We start from the raw sequence: 19,084 nt of genomic DNA, 5'->3' as shown, positions 1-19,084 counted from the left end.
TAAAAATAAATAAAATAAAAAATATAAAATAAAAATAGAAAAGACATTTTATTTAGTATAATATAAATGATTAATAATTAAATTTAATATTAAATTTTATTTAATATAATATAAAAAGCAAGTCTAAAATAAAGTTTAAAAAATAATAAAATAAAAAAAAATAAAATCAAATATAAAATAAAATAAAAATAGAAAAGACATTTCATTTTGTATAATATAAATGATTAATAATTAAATTTAATATTAAATTTTATTTAATATGATATAAAAAGCAAGTCTAAAATAAAGTTTAAAAAATAATAAAATAAAATAAAATTTAAAAAATAAAATAAAAATAAAATAAAAAATAAAATAAAATAAATAAAAATAAAATAATAAAATAAAATAAAATAAAATAAAATAAAATAAATAAAATAAAATAAAGCAACTGGGCTGCCGCAAGCCTCGCCGGCGCAGCGCCGCTCCGCTCCCCGCCTGCGGCCGAGCAGGTGCCGGGGCCGCCTCTGGCCGCGGCCGGGGCGGGGGCCGGGGGCGGGCGGGGCGTTTATAGCGCGAGAACGCCCCGCAGAAGTTGCAAACGCCGGCGAGCGGCGGCGGGGACGGGCGAGGACGNGCCCGGGCCCCCCCCCGCCGCCGCCGCGCCGCCGCCCCCCCGGCAGCCCATGCCCGGGGCCGCCGAGCTGGAGGAGCGCTTCGGCCGCGTCCTGGTGAGCGGGGACGGGACCGCAGGGGACCGGGCAGGACAGGGGCGTCCGGCGGGGAGGGGGCCCGACTCACCGGGGGGGACAGGGGGAGCCGCTGGGTGGGGGTCTCTCAGCATCCCTATCGGTATCAGCATCGTTAGCAGCGTTACCACCGTTATCATCATTCTAATTATCGTATTGCTACTATTCCGTCGTTCTATCAATTATTTGATTTATTATTTAATTGATGTTCTTATTCATAATGATGACTGCCCCGCTGTCACCTCGTTTCCCCGGGGACGCTCAGCCCTGCCCCGGGATGACCCCCAGCCGCTCCCTGCCCTCATCGCTCTCCCCTTGGGGGAGATCCAACCCCCAAATTCTTGGGGTGACCCCGAGTCCCGGAGCCCGGGCAGGCTCCGCCATGGCGGGATCGGCGGCAGGGCCGGAGCGCGCCGCAAGCAGCCGGTGCTGCGGATGGCGATGCTTCGCTCACCTCCTCTTCCTCCTCTTCCTCCTCCCCGGAGCAGGGGAAGCCCCCGCCGGTGGGCAGCGGCGATGCGGAGCGCGTTCCCGTGGCACGGATGGATGGATGGATGGATGGATGGCAGCCCGGGAGCCGCTCTCCTGCAGTTCCCGCGGCTCCCGCTCGCTCCGTCCTTGAGCGGCCCGGGCCGGCCGTGACCTTCCCGCCGGGAGGGCCGGGTCCCGCCGCCGCGCCACCCGCTCCAGCCCCTGCCCACGCCCTCCCCAAAAATGCTCCGAGGAAAAGCAATCGCTGCTTTAATCCCCCCGCGGGAGATGGAGCCGTTTGGCCGATCCCGTGCCGGGCGCAGCTTCCACAATGCCGGCACAGCGGGATGCGCTCGGTTGGACCTGCCGGGATCGGCTCGGAGGGGTGCCCCATCCCAGCCCCGAGCACAAATTCCTTGGGAGCTTTTTGATCTCGTGGAGTTTACGGGATTATTTGGGATGAGCGTCGCAGCGGGAGCGATCCCCGCGGCTGCAGGGGGAGATGCCGCGGGCACTGCTTGGGGGGACCCCCGCGGGACCCCCTGGGAGGGTTTGCCGGGGGACACCCGGGCTGGCAGGTGGCTGGGTGGGGTGGCGATGCCTCTGATGGCTCCTGCTGTCACAGCAGTGGCGGCAGGAAGAGACTCGGGGTGTTTCCGCTGTGAGGCCCCAGGAAGCAGCACTTTCAGCGGGCTGGGCCCAGCAGGTTGGAAATCCTAAACCAAAAAATTATCAGAGAAGGGGAAAGCGCTGCTCCAGGCCCTCAGCACCACCTTCTCTGCCCTCATCCAGAGGGAAAGGCCTTTTCCAGGAGAAGAGGCACCCAGGGGCTGGACACGGCCCGACGGGAAGCGGGTGTCTTGTGAAAGTGGCTGTCCCAATTCTGCTTCCTCCTTTCACAGTCCCTTCCCCATTCTCGTGGCTGTGGGAGCAGCAGAACCCCGGGGGGATGGGGACAGGGGGTCCCTCTGCCCTCACCCAGCACTAACACATTCCCTGACTCTGCCTTCAACTCTTCTACTTCCTGAGCTCAGTGATGGAGCAGGTGGTGATGAGCTGGGAATCTCCTGGTGGGCCACGATCCAGATCTCACACGTTGCCATGGTTGCAGTGATGCCATGAGAGCTCAGTGCAAATCAGTTTTGGGCTGGACATCCCAAACTGGGAGAGCTGGTGGTGCAAAGCCTTGGCAGAAAAGCCCAAGGAGGAGCATAGGGGATCCAAATTGCTGCCAGGAAGGGGATACACCCACTCTGTGCCAAGAAATGGGAATTTAGTTTTCCCAAAACTTCATTCTCAAAAATTGGCTTCTTCCCAGCTGGGGCACTGTGGCAGATGCTGCTTTGGCAGAGCAATGGGAGGGTTGACCTGTGCCAAGTAGTTTGGGATATGACCAGGTGGATTTTTGGGATGGAGCAGAGGAAAAGCATCTTTGCTGCTGGGATAGGGATGCCCAGATACTCCTGCTAGAAGCAAGCAGGATTTCCCTCCCTTTGTATGTCAAGGGGCATTAATTGGGAATATATAAATGGAATAGTGAGTTGAGGTGTGGTGGAGTCAAAATCAAGCAGTGGCTGGCGGGGACAGGGGCTGCTCCAGCCAGGAGCTTTGCCTGGTGGGGCTTTGCTGCCTCTTCTCTCAGGAGCTGGGGGAGTGCAAGGCCAACGTCACCATTGCAGATGTTTGCAGATGTTTGCAGATGTGCTGTTGGCCCCAGCAGCAGGACGGGTCACCAGCGAGTCCTGGCCACGGTGTCAGCCTCGCTCAACCAGGAAACAAAGCTGGTCCTCAGCTTCCTGCTGGATCCATCTCCAGCACGGTGGCCAAGGCTGCCTGGGGGATGTGGGGCTGCACCAGGGTGTCCCCAAGGGGAACCTGTGTCCTGGGTGGGACATTGCCTGTGGGCCACCAGCTGCTGGATCAGAGCCTGGAGAGTGTCCTGGTGCAGGAGCCCTCCTGTGCTGCTGGATCCAGCCCCGGGTGAACCAGGGGGACATCCCAGTGCAGGGTGGGCAGGCAGGCCCCCAGCAGGGATGAGGGCACACTGGTGGGATCAGGCTCCTCTCCCCGGTTCAAGCTACAGCAGCTCCTGCTTGTTCTTAAAATAGAGCTGGAGCTGCAGGCGGCAGCGGCCGCACAGGTCAGCCCCAGCCCGGCCCGGCCCAGCCCGGCCCAGCCCTGCCCGCCTCCCCCCGGCCATCCTGGGGACAGTCTGTCTCCTCCTGCACCAGCCGTCCCTGACTACACTGGGTGGGTTTGGGTCTGGCTGGATCCAGGGAGTCCCTGATGGGATGAACTGGCCCTGGCAGTGTCCCCAGCCCAGTTTGCTGCATCCAGGAGGTCAGGGAGCCCTGGGTGGGCCTGGTCCTGCTCCATGCCTTGCACTGAGCCCTGGGAAAGAGGCAGGAGAACAAGTCCAGTGGCAGTCAGGGGCACTGGAGGGGACACCGTGGGACAGCTGGCACTTCAGGACTGGGCATGTCCAAACCAGCTCAGGGGCGCTCTGTGGCCCGGAGGGATGGAGCATCCCAGGAGTGGCACGGTCCCTTGGTCACCCAGGCACCTGGAGGTGCTGGCCCTTCCTGAAGCTGGGGACAGCCCCTGAGCTGCCATCTGGGGCAGTTCCCTGCCCTGTCCCCCTCCTTGTGGCAGGATTTTGTGCCTGGAGCAGGCTGGGATGTTGTCCCATCCCGCTGCCAAGGCTTCCCCTGCCCTCTCTGTGCACACATCCTCGTGCCCCGGTGACAGCACTGCCAGGGCTCAGCACGGCTCACGCTCAGCCCGCCGGGCTGTGCAGCACAAACCCTTCCCCAGGGGATGCCAGAACATTCTGTGCCAGCCTTGGTGCAGAGCTCGGCTCAGCCCGGCGCTGCCCGCTTACATGTGGAACAAAAAGAGGTGTCTGACACCCAAAATAGCTCCGTCCCTGCCAGCCACGACAGCAAAAGGTTGTTTTGTACCAGAAAATGATGTTGGTGCTGCTTCACCTCCCCTGGCCTTGTTTTCAGTGGAGGGCAAAGCCTGGCTCAACCCACTGCTGTGTCCCAGCCAGGCTCATCCTGGTGCTGGGCATGGCTGGGATGGCCCTGCAGGCTCTGTGGCACTTTGTGTCACAGCAGCGCTGTTGGGGGTCATTTGGTGGCACCCACTCAGTGACGTGGTGGGCTGTGAGGCTGCTGGGAAGCCCCGGGCAGGGGCGGGATGAGGTGCTGGATGACGGCAGGTGGATGTGGCTGCTGGGGGCAAGTCACGGTGGCTCCTCCATCCTTGTCCCCAAAGGAGGAAGAGGAGGAGGACCAAGTCCTTCCACTGATGCCTGTGGGGTGCTTGGCTGCTGCCCTGCTGCCCCACATCACCCACCCAGCCCCACATCACCCACTGCCCCACACCTCCCACCCTGCCCCACCTCCTGCAGCCGCAGTCCCCCCTCCCTGGCAGGAAATGAGAACCGGTTTCTTTGTGCTGTCGGCTGAGGCTCCTCGGCGGAGTCGCTTCCTCCGTGGCACCACAAGCCCACCCGGGACGCAGCCACCACCCTGTTTGTACCCGACCTGTGCCACATCCTGCCTGCAAGGGAGGGACCGCGGGGCTCGGGGCACAGCCACCTCCACGGGGACAGCCCTGCCCCACCCTCGTGCCTGGTCCTGTCCCACCCAAGGTCCTGCTTGGTCCAGGTCCCACATGTGATGGTTTAAAGCTGGTCTGTGTGCCACCATCCCCTCTGTGCCAAGGGCACCCAGCAGTGTCCCACAGAGGTGCCACGGGTGTGGCTGAGCCCTGGCTGAGGTGTCTGGGTGTGTGGTCCCTCTTGGCACAGCTCTGACCCTCAGCCATCCCAAGGATGGCAGCTTGGGACCAGCAATGGTGACAGCCAGGTGCTGCTGTCACCTTGCCTGTTCCAGAACCCAGCAGCTCCAGTGGCTTCACAGTGAGGCCATTTCTGACCCTGCAGCCTGATTGTCCCCCTGCCCAGCTCTTCGTGCCAGCCAGCCCCAGCCCAACCCAGCTCCTCCCCACCCACAGCTCCTCATTTTGGCTTCTTGTGAAAGCAGCTTGACAGGTCCTCCCTGGAGGAGGTGGAGAGGTTTCTGTTCCTGCCCACCACAGTGGGACCTCTCCCCTTGGACCTGCTCTTCTGTGGGTAACCAAAGCCCTGGGAGATGCCTTCCTCCAAGGATGTGGTTATTCCAGCATGGCATGCACCCCACATCCCCATGCTCCTCCTCAGGGAACCCCAAGACTGGGATTTAGGGGTGGCCTGGGGCTGTGCATTGCTCCACATGCCATCGTGCCAGCCTGCAGGTGCTCTCCAGCTGGAGCACCAAAAACTGTGTCTTTTAGTGAAATAAATCACCTGTGAGCCGAGCTGAGCTGCAGCCTGGCCCAGGCCATGGTGGGTGTCCCATGAAGGTCCCCCATGGTGTCCCTCAGCAGAGCAGCCCAGGGGCAGGAGCTGTGTCCTGCCTGTGGCGGGGGCGGTTTCGGCAGCGCCCGGTGCCGAGCGGAAACCACGTCACGTCCTGTGGTGGCCGTGGGGGCTGGGGCTGTGCAAGGGTGGCAAGGAGGGACGTGGGGATGAGCCAGGCCCTGCCATCGCTGTCTCTCAATAAACACTGGTTTCCCCAGGTGGGCTCATCACGCACCTGTGTGGGGGGACTCAGGGGTGACCCCCAAGCACAGCCCAGGCTCCTGGGTCCCTCAGTTGTCACCAGTCATGTCCCTGTCCCTCACTCCGTGTGGCCCTGCTGGGACTGGGCTGGCTGAGGCTGGGCACATGGGGCACTCAGGACTCAGTTCTTCCTCCTGTCCCCCACCCCTCCCCTTGGGGACCCTCAGGTGGGGACATTACTGATGGGTCCATGGGATGCTCACATCCTGGGAATAGTGGTGTTCCCAACCTCCCAGTGTTGTCCCCATCATCCCACCAGTGTCCTCATCCTGAGAATGCTGCTTTCATTTTTCCACCGTGATCCCATCCTCCCACCACTGTCCCCATTGTTCCATCACTGTCCCTGTTGTCCCACTAGTATCCCCATCTTCTGGAATCTTCATGTCCCACCAGTGCCCCCATCCTCCCATGGGTATCCCCATCTCCCAGTGCTCGCTGAGCAGGGGGTGCTGCATCCCAGGGGGGTTTTTGGGGTGACCCCCAGCGCTGACATCCTTCACCCACAGAATTCCATGAACCTGCCCCCGGACAAGATGAAGCTGCTTAACCAGTATGACAACGAGAAGAAGTGGGAGCTGATCTGTGACCAGGTGAGGTCCAAGCTCACAGTGTCCCCAGTGCCGTCCCTGTCCCCAGGTGCCACTCATGGCACGGTTTGGGTATCAGTCTGGCTGTACCAAGCACTGACATCCATCTCGTTACTGACACAGCACCTCATTAACCTCATTAAGCATTGATGCGGCTGGGGTGGGGACAGGGACACTGTGGCTGCTGTGGGGACAGTGGCATGTCCCAGTGCCACAGCGGGTGGCCCAGTTTCAGCCTCTCTCTGGGGCTCGTAGGAGCGTTTCCAGGTGAAGAACCCTCCATCTGCCTACATCCAGAAGCTGAAGAGCTACTTGGACACGGGTGGTGTCAGCAGGAAGGTGAGGGGTCCCCTTTGCACCCCGGTCCCCTGGGCCCCGTGCCAGGCTGGGCACAGGGACGGTGCCAATGGCTGTCCCCATCCCACAGTTCAAGAGGCGAGTGCAGGAGTCCACGCAGGTGCTCCGGGAGCTGGAGATCTCCCTGAGGACCAACTACATCGGGTAAGGGTGAGGTGGCATTGTCACCCAGCTGCTGCCAGCATCTCTGGGATGGGGATGGACGTGTGCTGGCTCTGGCTGGAGGGTGACAGCAGGATGTGGAGGCTGTGGCCTCATCCTGCCCCCTAAGGAGGGTTCTGATGGGAGGCTGAGGGTGCTGGGGGGTCTGAACCCCATTATGGCTCTCTGGCGCCCCCAGGGTGCCAGGAGGGACCCTGCCCCCCACGCTGGCTGTCCTGACCCTTTGTGGGGTGGTGGGTGCCTACTGTCCCCAGGGCCAGGCTGTCCTGTTGTGGTAGCCCTGGCCACAGTGGCAGTGGTGGCAGTGGTGGCAGGGGAGCCCTTGGGCTGTGTCCCCATACATCAGGTTCACCATGGCACTCAGCTGGCCTCAGAGAAATGCCAGCTCATGGTGCCACCTCATGTCCCCAGCATGTTCCACCGTTGCTGGGGACCTCTGAGCAGAGGTGGCTCTGCTGAGTGTGTGGGCACAGGGGGAGAGAGGATGCGGGGGTTGGCAGAGCCCACTAACCCTTTGCACCCTCCAGCTGGGTCCAGGAGTTCCTCAACGAGGAGAACAAGGGACTGGACGTGCTGCTGGAGTACCTCGCCTTTGCCCAGTGCTCTGTCGCGTACGTCCCCACCGGGTCCCCTGTCCCCAAGGCTGGGATCAGCCTCCCCTGGGGCTCAGCAGGGCTGGGGCGGTCCCTGGGGGTGCCCTCCCTTGTCATCAGGGCAATGCTCCATGGCTGGGGCTGAGCAGAACATCCCCAATGTCCCTGAGGGGCACCTGCCCCTATTGGGGTGCCACGTCTCACCCGTCCCCATGTCCCCACGGGCCACCAGGTATGACATGGAGAGCGCAGAGAACAGCCCCGGCTCTGACAAGGGCAAGGAGCGGTCGCTGGAGGACCTGAACAAAAGCACCTCCTCGTCCCCCACCCAGGGCTCCTCCAAGCCGCGGCCCCTCACTGTAAGGTAACGTGTGGTGCCGTCCCCAACTGTCCCCGTGTCCCTGTGCCGTGTCCCCCGCTGTCGCCTCGCTGCACCCCGGCCGCACCGCGCTTGGAGAGGGGCTCGGCAGGGAGACGCAGGCCCGGCCCTAAAAATGGGCGCCCATTGCTGATTTGAGGGTGGGGACAAAGCCACATCCCCCTGTGTGTCCCCAGGGGCTAAGCCCCGCCTGGGGCTGGGCTGGAGCCGTGTCCCCACCCCGGCACTGCCACCGTGCTGGGGTGCTCTGACTAAATCCCAGGAATACACAAAAATTGGGGGTGTTGGAGATTGTGGGGGAGCAAATCGCAGCCCCCTGGTTTAAACCCGGGGCGGAGGGACGGGCCTGTGTCCCCCAAGCCGGTCCCGGTGGCTGGTGGCTCTCGCTTGGTGCCGCTCGCCCGCAGCCCCGTCTAACCCCGCTCTTCTCTTGCACGCTGCCGGGGACGCGCTGACGGTAGGTGACGGGGCACTGGCGGGACGGGGACACCCCACGGGACCCCGCTGCTGGTCACCGGCATTGGGGACAGGGCCTGCGGGGCACCCCCGGTGGGCGGGGGAGTCCCAGGGTCACCCACCGCGGTCACCCCACGAGCTGTAACGTGGCACCCCGGGGACCGCGGGGGTCCCTCGCCGCCCGCCAGCAGCTCTGGAGGAGCCGGGGTGTCCCTCCCAGCCCCAGGGACAGGTCAGGAGGGACGTGGCACCCGCAGGGGGTCCCATCCCTTGTCCCCGAGCCCGGGTGTCCCCGGGGCGGCGCGGGAGCCCCGTTTCTCCCTCCTGTCCTGCAGGCTCTAACGCGCCTCCAGCTGCTGCCTCTCGAACCAGCACATCCACACCCTCCTCCGCCACGTCCACCCCAGCGTCCCCTGCGGTGCCCCGGGCAGCGATGGGGACAGTGCCCCCAGGTCACCCGGCAGCTCCTGCCCGCCCCGGTGAGCCTCCGAGACCACCCGTGTGCACGAGGGGGCCCAAAACCCATCCCACCCCACATCACCCCCCGCTCCCAGGGCTTCTAGATGGGCACGGACACAGGGTCTCTCCCGTGGGGTGCAGCCGCCCGGGTGTCCCGGTGTCCCCGCGCCCCGCTGCCACCCCCTTGCGCTGTCCCGTCCCCGCTTTGCGCTGCGCCCGCGGCTGCCCCGGGCCCCGCTCAGCCGCGCTCTCCCCGGCCAGGCTGAACCCCTCGCACAGCAGGAAGACGCTGCGCAACTCGCGGCTCGTCAGCCAGAAGGACGATGTCCATGTGTGCATCATGTGCCTCCGCGCCATCATGAACTACCAGGTGCGAGTGGGCGGCATCCGCGGGGATCCGCCTGGGGCTCCCCGGCATCCCCCGCGCCCGCGGGGGCAGCTCCGGGGTGGGACGGCTCTGCGTCCCCTGGCTCTGAGATGTCCTCACTCAGCCTCCTGCCTGGTGGGGACCATGTCCCGCGGTACTCGAGTGCCTCCAGGGAGACACACGACCCCATGAATGCTCCTTTCCCCTCCCCAGTCTGGCTTCAGCCTGGTGATGAACCACCCAGCCTGTGTCAACGAGATCACCCTGAGCCTCAACAACAAGAGCGCCAGGTAGGAGCTGCCCTGCCCACTGTTGTCCCTTGTCCCCCCTGTCCCCTTGCCCACCCCGCGGCCCCAGCCCCCTCACACAGTGTGTCTCTGCAGGACCAAGGCTCTGGTGCTGGAGCTGCTGGCCGCTGTCTGCCTGGTCCGAGGTGGCCACGACATCATCCTGGCTGCCTTTGACAACTTCAAGGAGGTGAGTCTCCATCCCCCAAGATGGAGAGATGGAGGGACACCCAGTCCCCAGTAGGGACACCCAGTCCCCACATGAGCATCTGTGCTTCAGCTGGATTTGTGCCTCAAAAAAAGGCACAAATCCTGTGTGTGGCAGAGCCCTGCACCACCCTCAAACCTCTGGTTTGCTTAGGGATGTTCCACTCACTGGGTTTGATGTCCCCATGCCACCACGTATCCCCAGGGCCATGTCCCAGCTGGGCCAGGTGCCTGGCAGCACCATTCACAGTTGGAATGGTGTCACCAATAGATACCTCCTGTCCTGTCACTCTTCTGGGTGTCCCCTGGCCATGTCCTCGCTGGCCTTCAGCCCCCTGCTCCCCCCCAGGTCTGCGGGGAGAAGAACCGCTTCGAGAAGCTGATGGAATATTTCCGAAATGAGGACACCAACATTGACTTCATGGTGAGTGGCTGCTGGGGGCCATGCTCTGCTGTCCCCAAGGCTGCTGCACTGTCCCCAGGCCATTATGCCCCAAGAGCTCCTAAGCACCACACTGTCCCTATGGCATCATGCCCCAAAGGATGCTGAATCACCAAATCTCTCCAGGCCACCATGTCCTCAGGGGCTGCTGAGCCACCGTGCTGTCCTGGGGGTGGTGTGTCCCAAGGACTGTTCTGCTGTCCCCAAAGGCTTCTAAGCCACTACACTGTGCCCATGGCATCATGTCCCCAAGGGCTTCTAAGCCACCAAACTGTCCTCAGGCCATCATGTCCCCAGGACCACTGTGCTATCCCCAGGGCACCACCTCCCCAGGACTGTGTCAACCCCCATGCACTCCCCAGGGGCACCATGTCCCCGAGGGCCACCAACGCCCCATGCAGCCCCTGGGGCAACATCCCCACGAGCCACCCTGGCCCCGTGCTGAGCCGTGTCTGCGCAGGTGGCCTGCATGCAGTTCATCAACATCGTGGTGCACTCGGTGGAGAACATGAACTTCCGCGTGTTCCTGCAGTACGAGTTCACCCACCTGGGGCTGGACCAGTACCTGGAGGTGGGTGATCGGGAGTGGGTGATCCCGGGAGTGGTTGATCCCAAGGGTGGGGGTGGGTGGTCCCGAGGGTGGGGGTGGGTGGTCCCGGGGATGGGGGTGCCGCTGGCACCGATGGTGACACCAGCTGTCCCTCGGCAGACTCTGCGCCTCACTGAGAGCGACAAGCTGCAGGTGCAGATCCAAGCCTACCTGGACAATGTCTTCGACGTGGGGGCCATGCTGGAGGACTCGGAGACCAAGACGGCGGTGCTGGAGCACATGGAGGAGCTGCAGGAGCACGTCAGCCAGGTGGGCCGTGGGCGCGTGGGCAGAGCCGCTGACGCAAGCCCCGAGGGAGGGATGAGGACGGGGCTGAGCAGCGGCGCCTCGCCCCCCACAGTTGACAGAGAAGCTGCAGGATGCGGAGAACGACTCCATGGCCAAGATAGCGGAGCTGGAGAAGCAGCTGAGCCAGGCGCGGCGGGAGCTGGAGGCGCTGCGGGTGAGCCCGGGGTGCCGCGGTGCCGAGGGCAGGCTGGGGCTCAGGGACCGGCTCTTAGGGGTGCACAGGGACACCAGTGACCTGCCGGGGGTTGTCACCTCTCCAGGAGCAGCTGAGCCCCCCGCGGCCGCCCAGCCCGCCGTCCCCGCAGCCCCAGGAGTGCTACCGGCTGGCGCTGGAGCGGCGGCTGGCGGAGCTCGAGGAGAAGGGGCTGGTGCAGATTCTGCGTGGGCCCGACGGAGACGTCGCCATCGAAATTGTCCCCGTTGTCATAGAAACCCCCGCAACCCCCGTGGTTTCCGGAGAGGCCGCTGCCACCACCGACACCTGCACAGGTACCGTGGGATGTCCCCTTCCCGGCGGGGGCACCTGGCACCTGGGAGGGGTGGCAGCGAGTCTCTGGGCACAGAAAGTGAGGCGGGGGTGTGGGGATGTGCCAGGGGACTCAGGGTAATGCGGTGGCAGAGGGAGCATGGTGGTGGCACCGTGCCCTGCTGTGTCACTGTCTCACCCACCTCTTCTTTCCCTTGCAGATGCTCCGGCTCTGGCTCCAGCCCCACCTCCCCCACCATCACCTGCTGCCCCCCCTGAAGAGCCCCCCACCAGCTCCCCCCCTCCCGGGTGCTCCAGTGCCACCACCCCCCCCACCGCTCCCGGGGGGTCCAGAGGGCCTCGTGCCTCCCCCTCCACCACCCCCACCCCTCGGTGGGGAGCCCCCAGCCGGGCCGGGTGCCCCCCCCACTGCCAACGGTTCAGGTGAGTGTGGCCCAGGGGTGGGGATGCTCCCCAGGAGGGGTCTGGGGGCACCCTGGGGTGGGTGTGACGTGTCCCCCTCCCTGTGACCCTCAGTGAAGGTGAAGAAGCCGATCCAGACCAAGTTCCGCATGCCCGTCTTCAACTGGGTGGCCCTGAAGCCGAGCCAGATCGACGGCACCGTCTTCACCGAGCTCAACGATGAGAAGGTGCTGCAGGTGAGCCCAGGGGACGAGGGGCCGGGCACAGCGGGGCTCAGTGCCCTGGGCCGTGCTGAGGTTGCCTTGTGCCCACCCTGCCCCCACCCGCGGTGTCCAGGGCTGCAGGAGGAGCTGGAGGTCAGGCAAAGTCCTTAGCACCATGGAGAGGGACACGGGATCAGGCGTGCTGCTCCTCTCGCCCTGTCCTTGTCCCTTTGCCCCATCTGCACCTTCACAACCTGTCCATTTTTTCCTCCTCATCTCCATCCTCTGGTCCCTCCACCCCCTCCTCACCTCTCCCTGTCCCCTTGCCTGTTCCTGTACTTGTCCCCTTGTTTCATCCTCATCCCTTTGCTTCATCTTGATCCTCACTCCTCACCCTTATCCTGGTCCTCTGGCCCTGTCGTCACCCCAGATGTCCCGTGCCACCTCCCTGCCGTGTCCACAGCCCTGTGTCCCCGCAGGAGCTGGACATGAGTGACTTTGAGGAGCAGTTCAAGACCAAGGCGCAGGGCCCCGCCCTGGACATCAGTGCCCTCAAGGCCAAGGCCACGCAGAAGGCCCCCAGCAAGGTGACGCTGATGGAGTCCAACCGGGCCAAGAACTTGGCCATCACCCTGCGCAAGGGCGGCCGCAGCGTCCAGGACATCTGCACGGCCATCGAGACGTGAGTGCCCCCCTGGGCTGGGCAGGGTGGGATAAGGTCAGGCACAGCCCAGCAGGGACAAGGGGTTGGGATGGCGGAGGGTGTGATGGGATGGAGGGATTGGTATGGGGATATGGGGGTACAGGGACAAGACACAGAGAGATGGAGGGTGGAGGGATCAGAGATGGAGAGATGGAAGGATCAGATCTGGAGAGATGGAAGGATGTAAGCTGTGGGGATGGAGAGATGCGGGGATGAGATCTGAGACAAAGGGCTGGGAGGTCCAGGCACAGACAGACAGATGCAGAGAGCAGCTGTGGGGATGGAGGGATGCAGGAACCAGACAGGAAAGGAAGGGATGTGGGGACCAAAGACAGAGAGATGGAGGGATCCATATGGAGAGGTAAAGAGATGCAGGGTCCAGGTACAGAAAGATGGAGGGATGCAGGAACCAGCTGTGGGGACAGAGGGATGATGGAACCAGCCGAGGGTGACAAAGGGGCTTCGGGACTTGCGGCAGGGCCTGACAGTGCCAGGGGTGTCCCCTCCCCGCAGGTACGACCAGCAAGCCCTGAGCCTCGACTTCCTGGAGCTGCTGCTGCGCTTCCTGCCCACCGAGTACGAGCGGACCCTGATCGGGAAGTTCGAGCGGGACCAGCAGCCGCCGGAGGAGCTCTCGGACGAGGACCAGTTCATGATCCGCTTCAGCAAGATCCCGCGCCTGGCCGAGCGCATGAACGTCATGATCTTCCTGGGCAGCTTCGGCGACACGGCCCAGCTGCTGATGCCGGTGCGCGCCGGGGCCGGGCGGGCTGCGCGGGGGCGGCTCCTGCGGCCGCACTCACACCCTTCCCTCCCTTCCTCCCTCCCACAGCAACTCAACGCCATCATCGCCGCCTCCATGTCCCTCAAATCCTCCAGCAAACTGCGCCACATCCTCGAGGTGAGGGCTCTGGGGGGAGGTGGCCCCGCTGGGTGCACACAGAGTGTCTGTGGGCACTGTGCCCTCCTGGCCCCGTGTCCCCAAGCCGTGGTGTCCCTGCAGATTGTCCTGGCCTTCGGGAACTACATGAACAGCAGCAAGCGTGGAGCTGCCTACGGCTTCCGGCTGCAGAGCCTTGATGCGGTAGGGCCGGCGTGGGTTCCCTGGTGTGGGGGTGATGGGGGCACTGCCACTGCCAGGGACCCGCCCTGGGGACACAGGGACACAAGGAGCAGCTGCAGAGATGGAAGGACGCAGGAACCTGCTGTGGGGGATGCAAGCACCAGCAGTAGGGGTGGAGGGATGTGAGGTTTAGCTGTGGGGACAGAGGGATGAAGAGACTGTTGGGATGGAGGAGGCAAAGGGATGGAGATACACAGGAATGGGGTAGGAAGGATGGAGACCTGGTATGGAGAGGTTAAAGGATTCAAGGACCTTGATGGAGGAAGATGAGATGAAGGAAGATGGGGACCAGCTTTGGGGATAGAGGGAGGAAGGTCACACATGGAAATGTAGGGATGAAGAGCCAGCTGCAGGGACAGAGCGATGCAGACCCAGCCACGGGGATGGAGAAAGACGGGAATCAGCCATGGGAGTGGAGGGATGCAGATCCAGCTGTGGAGTGGAGGGATGGATACAGACCCAGCCACACGGACAAAGGGCCACCCGAGGCAGCCCTGAGCAGGGTGAGGGGGTGGTGGCTGCGGGTCGGGGCTGACTCTGCCCTGCCCCAGCTCCTCGAGATGAAGTCCACAGACCGCAAGCAGACGCTGCTGCATTACCTGGTGCGGGTGATCATGGAGAAGTACCCAGAGCTCACTGGCTTCCACACCGAGCTGCACTTCCTTGACAAGGCAGGCACAGGTAGTGCCCACGGGCCACGGGCTGGGGTTGGGGCAGCCCCTGGCACCCCGAGCCTGCCCTGACCCCGCACTGCTGACCTCCTGCAGTGTCCCTGGATGGTGTCCTGCAAGACGTGCGAAGCCTGCAGCAGGGCATGGAGCTGACCCGCAGGGAGTTCATGAGACAGGACGACAGCCCCGTGCTCAAGGACTTCCTCAAGGTCAACTCCGAGGTGATGGAGAAGCTGCAGGCTGACAGCAAAACCGCCAAGGTGGGTGCTGGGGTGGGGTGGGGTCATGGGGGCAGTCTCCTGCATGGGGACACCCTGGGGTAGCCTCTCTCCCACCTCTGCTCCATGGGAGAGGCTCCTGCTTGGGATGTGGCTGCAGCGGGACAGGCAGGAGAGAAGGGGGCAGGATGGGGAGGTGGGAGAGGCTGGAAGGAGGTGGTGGGCGATGGGCACCACTGCCCAGCCCCCAGATCAGGTGTCTCTGCCCACAGGAAGCGTATGAGTCAGCTGTGGAGTATTTCGGGGAGAACCCCAAGACCAGTCCCCCCACCACCTTCTTCCCCATGTTCATGCGCTTCATCAAAGCCTACAAGGTAGGAGGGGGCATGGGGTTCTCTGCTTCTGTGGGCTGGGAGGAGATCTGGGGCACCTGACTCCACTTTGGAGCAATCAGCAGAAGTCACAGGCAAGGCTGGGGCTCAGGAATACCCTTGGGATGGTCAGAGATTTTAGAGCTGGCTTGGGGTGAGCTGGGGGCTGTGGGGTGAAGAAGGAAGGGGGCTGCAGTCCTGGGTTCCCTGGCTCAGCACACCCTTCCTGCCCCTCTCCCAAGAAAGCAGAGCAGGACATCGAGCTGTGGAAGAAGCAAGAGGCCGCAGCCAAAGAGGCGGAATCTGGCTCCCCTGGCAGTGAGCAGCAGCCCGAGGTGAAGGTGCCCCCATGTCTGTATCCTGGTGGGGTCCCAGCCCCAGCCCTGGCTGGGCTGAGTGGTGGGGAAGGACTAAACAGGTCCTGGGGAGGGAGAGCTGAGTGGGAGGTGAAGGGGAGGGTACCCCACCTCCTCTGGGGTGTGATCACACCACTCAGGCACCCTGTCCCCTCCCAGCTGCCTGTCCAGAAGGCCAGGAGGCAACAGATGGACATGATAGCTGAGCTGAAGAAGAGGCAGATGGTGAAGGAGCCACTCATCTACGAAGGAAAAGATGGGGCCATTGAGGATATAATTTCAGGTGAGCAGCCAGGTGTCCCCACATCACAGACCCAGTGCTGGGGGCTGCAGGGGCTGTCACAGGAGCTGGGGGGTCACCAAGCCCTGTCACGGGGACCAAACCTACCTGCAAGCACCTTCACACCCCACATGGCAAAGCTGCCGAGTGCTCCCTCCTCTGTCTCATATCTCTTCCTCCTCTTCTGCTTCTTCCTCCTCTTTCCTCCTCCTGCTCCTCCTCGCTGTCTCTGGATCGCTCTGCTCAGCTCTCAAAACTGTCCCTTTCACGGCCCGGACGGGCAAACGCTCGTCCCGGCTCTTCTGCGACGTGAGCTTCAACGAGGAGAGTCCTCTGTAGGTAACGTGGGGCGGCGCAGGGGGGCGGGCGCTGCCGGGCTTCCCCCCCGCCCCGCCGGCATTCCTGCAGGTGTGCGGCTGCGTTTGTGCCACCCTGAATCCCAGCCCCGGGACACCCGGGTCAGCCCCGGTGCGGTGCTGGGCTCCCAGAGCCGACGGTCGGGGTCCCACGGGCTGATTGTTGATTGCTGCTGCTCCTCCCGGTGCTGCGTTCGGCCCTTGGCTCCTCCTGGGTGTCCTCATACCCAGAGGGGCGACTCCCGGGCAGAGACAGGACAGGAGGCAGGGGTTTTAAATGAACAAAAGAGAGTTTTAGGTTGAAAGCTCGGAAAAAATTTCATTCCTGGGGGGGGTGAACCCTGGCACAGGGTGCCCAGAGCAGCTGTGGCTGCCCCTGGATCCCTGGCAGTGCCCAAGGCCAGGTTGGACACTGGAGCTTGGAGCACCCTGGGACAGTGGAAGGTGTCCCTGCCGTGGCAGGGGTGGCACTGGGTGGGCTTTGAGGTCCCTCCACCACAAACCATTCCATGTTAACGCGATGGGTGCGGGACCCCGGCCGTGCCGGGTGGGCGGTGAAGCTCATCCGGCCCTGCGCTTCCCCCGGTGCAGATCTGCGGAACAACCCGTACCGCCGGGGGGACAAGGCCCGCGGCAGCGCCAAGAAACGGGCGGCGGGGCAGAGCCTGCAGGCGACGCCGGACATCGCGCTGTGACCGGCGCCGTCCCTGCGGCTGCAGCACCGGGGCAGGACCATCCTCCCGACGCAGATGGGACCGCAGGATGGCAGTCCCTCGGCCCGGGGCTCGGCGGGGCGGAGGGACAGAGCCCGCTCCGAGCTGCTCCAGCCGCTTAACGTGCCAGCTCCGCCTTGCCTGCCTGGGCCGGGCACCGGCACCACCGGCGCTTGCTTGGCCGTGTCCCTGAGCTCCTCCCTCCACCCCGGCAGGGCTGGGGGGCCCTCCTGGCTAAGGACAGGAAGGGGGAAGCACAGAAAAGGCCCCAGCTTGTCCTGGAAGGAAAAGAAGGGCTGTCCCATCCCTACCCTGGCGCTGCTCCCTGGCTCGCCGGCCGCGGGGCCAGCCCTGTGTCCCGTGTCCCACCCTCCGCTTGCTGGTGCCTTTGATTGCCGCTGCGGGAGGGCAGGGCTGTCAGCCAGGGACACAACGCTGCCCGCACATCTCCCCCGCACATCTCCCCGGCCCGCAGAGCCCCGAGCCCCGCGTTCTCCTGCGCTGCAGAGCCAGCGGGGAGCTGCTGCAAAGCTCCCACCCCGGGCACCTCCCGGAGCCAGGGGCTGGCAGCGGTGCTATTTTACATGATTTTATAAGTCTTCCTTCAAATTTCTCTGTGCTGCGGCAGCAGGGATTGGAACACCCCCACACAGGGTGTCCCCAAGGCTGTGGCGAGCAGCGCTGGGCTGTTCCTCGCCGCAGGGGAGGCTCCGTAGCTGCGACAATCAGCAGCAGGGACAAGTTTCTCTGCGAGGTGGTGGGACCTCCGCCCGCCTGCATCCCCAGCATCCGCCTGCACTGTCGGGCTGCAGCCTCTGGGATGAGCCGGGACTGTCAGCCCTGCGGGGCTCCCCGTTCTCTCGGGTGGGACACGCAGGAGATGCCGGCAGCCCCCAGCCCCGCGATCCCAAAGGCTGCGGGGTCTCTGCTGCCCCAGAGCCGCACGAACCTCTCGGTACCGGACCGGACCCGGCTGTCGCTCCCTCCCCTACCCCGCTGCTGCTGCTGCTGCTGAGTAACCCCGAGCCCGCAGTGCCGCAATTAAACCTCTCCTGCTGCATTTACTCCGGCAAGCTGCCCCCGCTCGTCCCGATGCGAGGGCGCTCCTCCCTCCTCCCGTCATTTCTCGCTCGTCCCAGCTTTAGCCAGAGCAGCCGCTGCTTCCTGCTGTATTTTAGCTGCTTCAGCGCCGGCTCCGCGTCCGGGGAGGGATGGGAAATGAATGTGTAACTTATAAATGCCTTTAAGCCAGAAATGTAAACCATTAACTGCTCATTTGTATACATTATTTTTATATACTGAAGGCCTGTTTAATCTAAAGCAGAACTGGTAATAAAACGTCTCAGAGGATAAAGGACTTGTCTGGGAAAAGAATTTGCATGGGGAGGCGATGCTGTCATGAAGGGAGGGAGGGAGAAAAGGAAGGAAAGATGGAGTGAGGGAAGGATGGAGGGAGGAAGAGAGGGAAGGAGGGAGATGAACGGAGGGATGGAAAGATGGAGGGAGTGGCTGTGGCTGCCCCAGCCCCAGGTTGGACGGGGCTTGGAGCAACCTGGGATAGTGGGAGGTGAGAGGATGTAACGAGATGATCTTTAGGGTCCCTTCTAACACAATCCAGTCTGGAATTCTAGCAACAAACCACCCACCTTTTTTTTTTTTTTTTTTTTTTGAGGACAACAGCTCCGAGGTCTGTTCACAGCACAGACATGTGGGTGCATGACAGCACAAAAAATGTGTTTCAAGATAACTGTCCTCACTGAGCAGCCTGGCCACAGCCCCCCCAGCCTGCTGGGCTCGTTTACCAGAAGGATTCAGCTCCGTGCAGACAAACAGCTCCTGCAGCAGCAGCAGCAGCAGAGGGGCTGCTCCACTGGGAGCTGTGGGGGGATCCCCAGAGCTCTGCCTGCCTCACCCCTGCGCCTCCCAAGGCAAGACTGAGCAGCTCCCAGTGCAGCAAATCCCCTACAATGGGAGAGAGGGAGGACAAGGGACTGTCTGCTCGGAAGGAGAGAGATGCCAGGCTGTTCAGCAAAGCCTGGGATCCGTCCAAGTTAGTGCTGCCTCTTCAGCCCCAGAAATCACAGAATCCTAGAATATCCTGGGATGGAAGGGACCCCCAAGGATCATCCAGTCCAACCCCTG

At 62.4% G+C, this 19,084-nt stretch overlaps 1 protein-coding gene across 1 annotated transcript; it reads left to right on the top strand.

Annotated features, from left to right (window-relative positions):
• The first annotated feature begins 619 nt into the window (after window positions 1-619).
• FMNL1 (formin like 1) lies at window positions 620-18,292 on the top strand. Its single transcript, XM_041462013.1, is given in 27 exon segments — window positions 620-707; window positions 6,372-6,455; window positions 6,708-6,791; window positions 6,880-6,953; window positions 7,499-7,582; window positions 7,797-7,928; window positions 9,120-9,228; window positions 9,439-9,515; window positions 9,609-9,702; window positions 10,069-10,143; window positions 10,622-10,732; window positions 10,871-11,020; window positions 11,112-11,213; window positions 11,320-11,572; window positions 11,681-11,789; window positions 11,791-11,969; window positions 12,063-12,184; window positions 12,631-12,833; window positions 13,368-13,602; window positions 13,687-13,755; window positions 13,858-13,938; window positions 14,529-14,658; window positions 14,745-14,908; window positions 15,139-15,240; window positions 15,480-15,572; window positions 15,753-15,876; window positions 16,821-18,292. Coding segments are annotated over 27 exon segments (3,189 nt in total). The 5' UTR covers window positions 620-662; the 3' UTR covers window positions 16,925-18,292.
• The last annotated feature ends 792 nt before the right edge of the window (window positions 18,293-19,084 follow it).

This window comes from Pyrgilauda ruficollis, unplaced genomic scaffold (genome assembly GCF_017590135.1).
Source record: "Pyrgilauda ruficollis isolate IOZ18807 unplaced genomic scaffold, ASM1759013v1 scaffold159, whole genome shotgun sequence".
NCBI classification, from domain to species: domain Eukaryota; kingdom Metazoa; phylum Chordata; class Aves; order Passeriformes; family Passeridae; genus Pyrgilauda; species Pyrgilauda ruficollis.
This window is presented reverse-complemented; position numbering and strand designations above follow the sequence as displayed.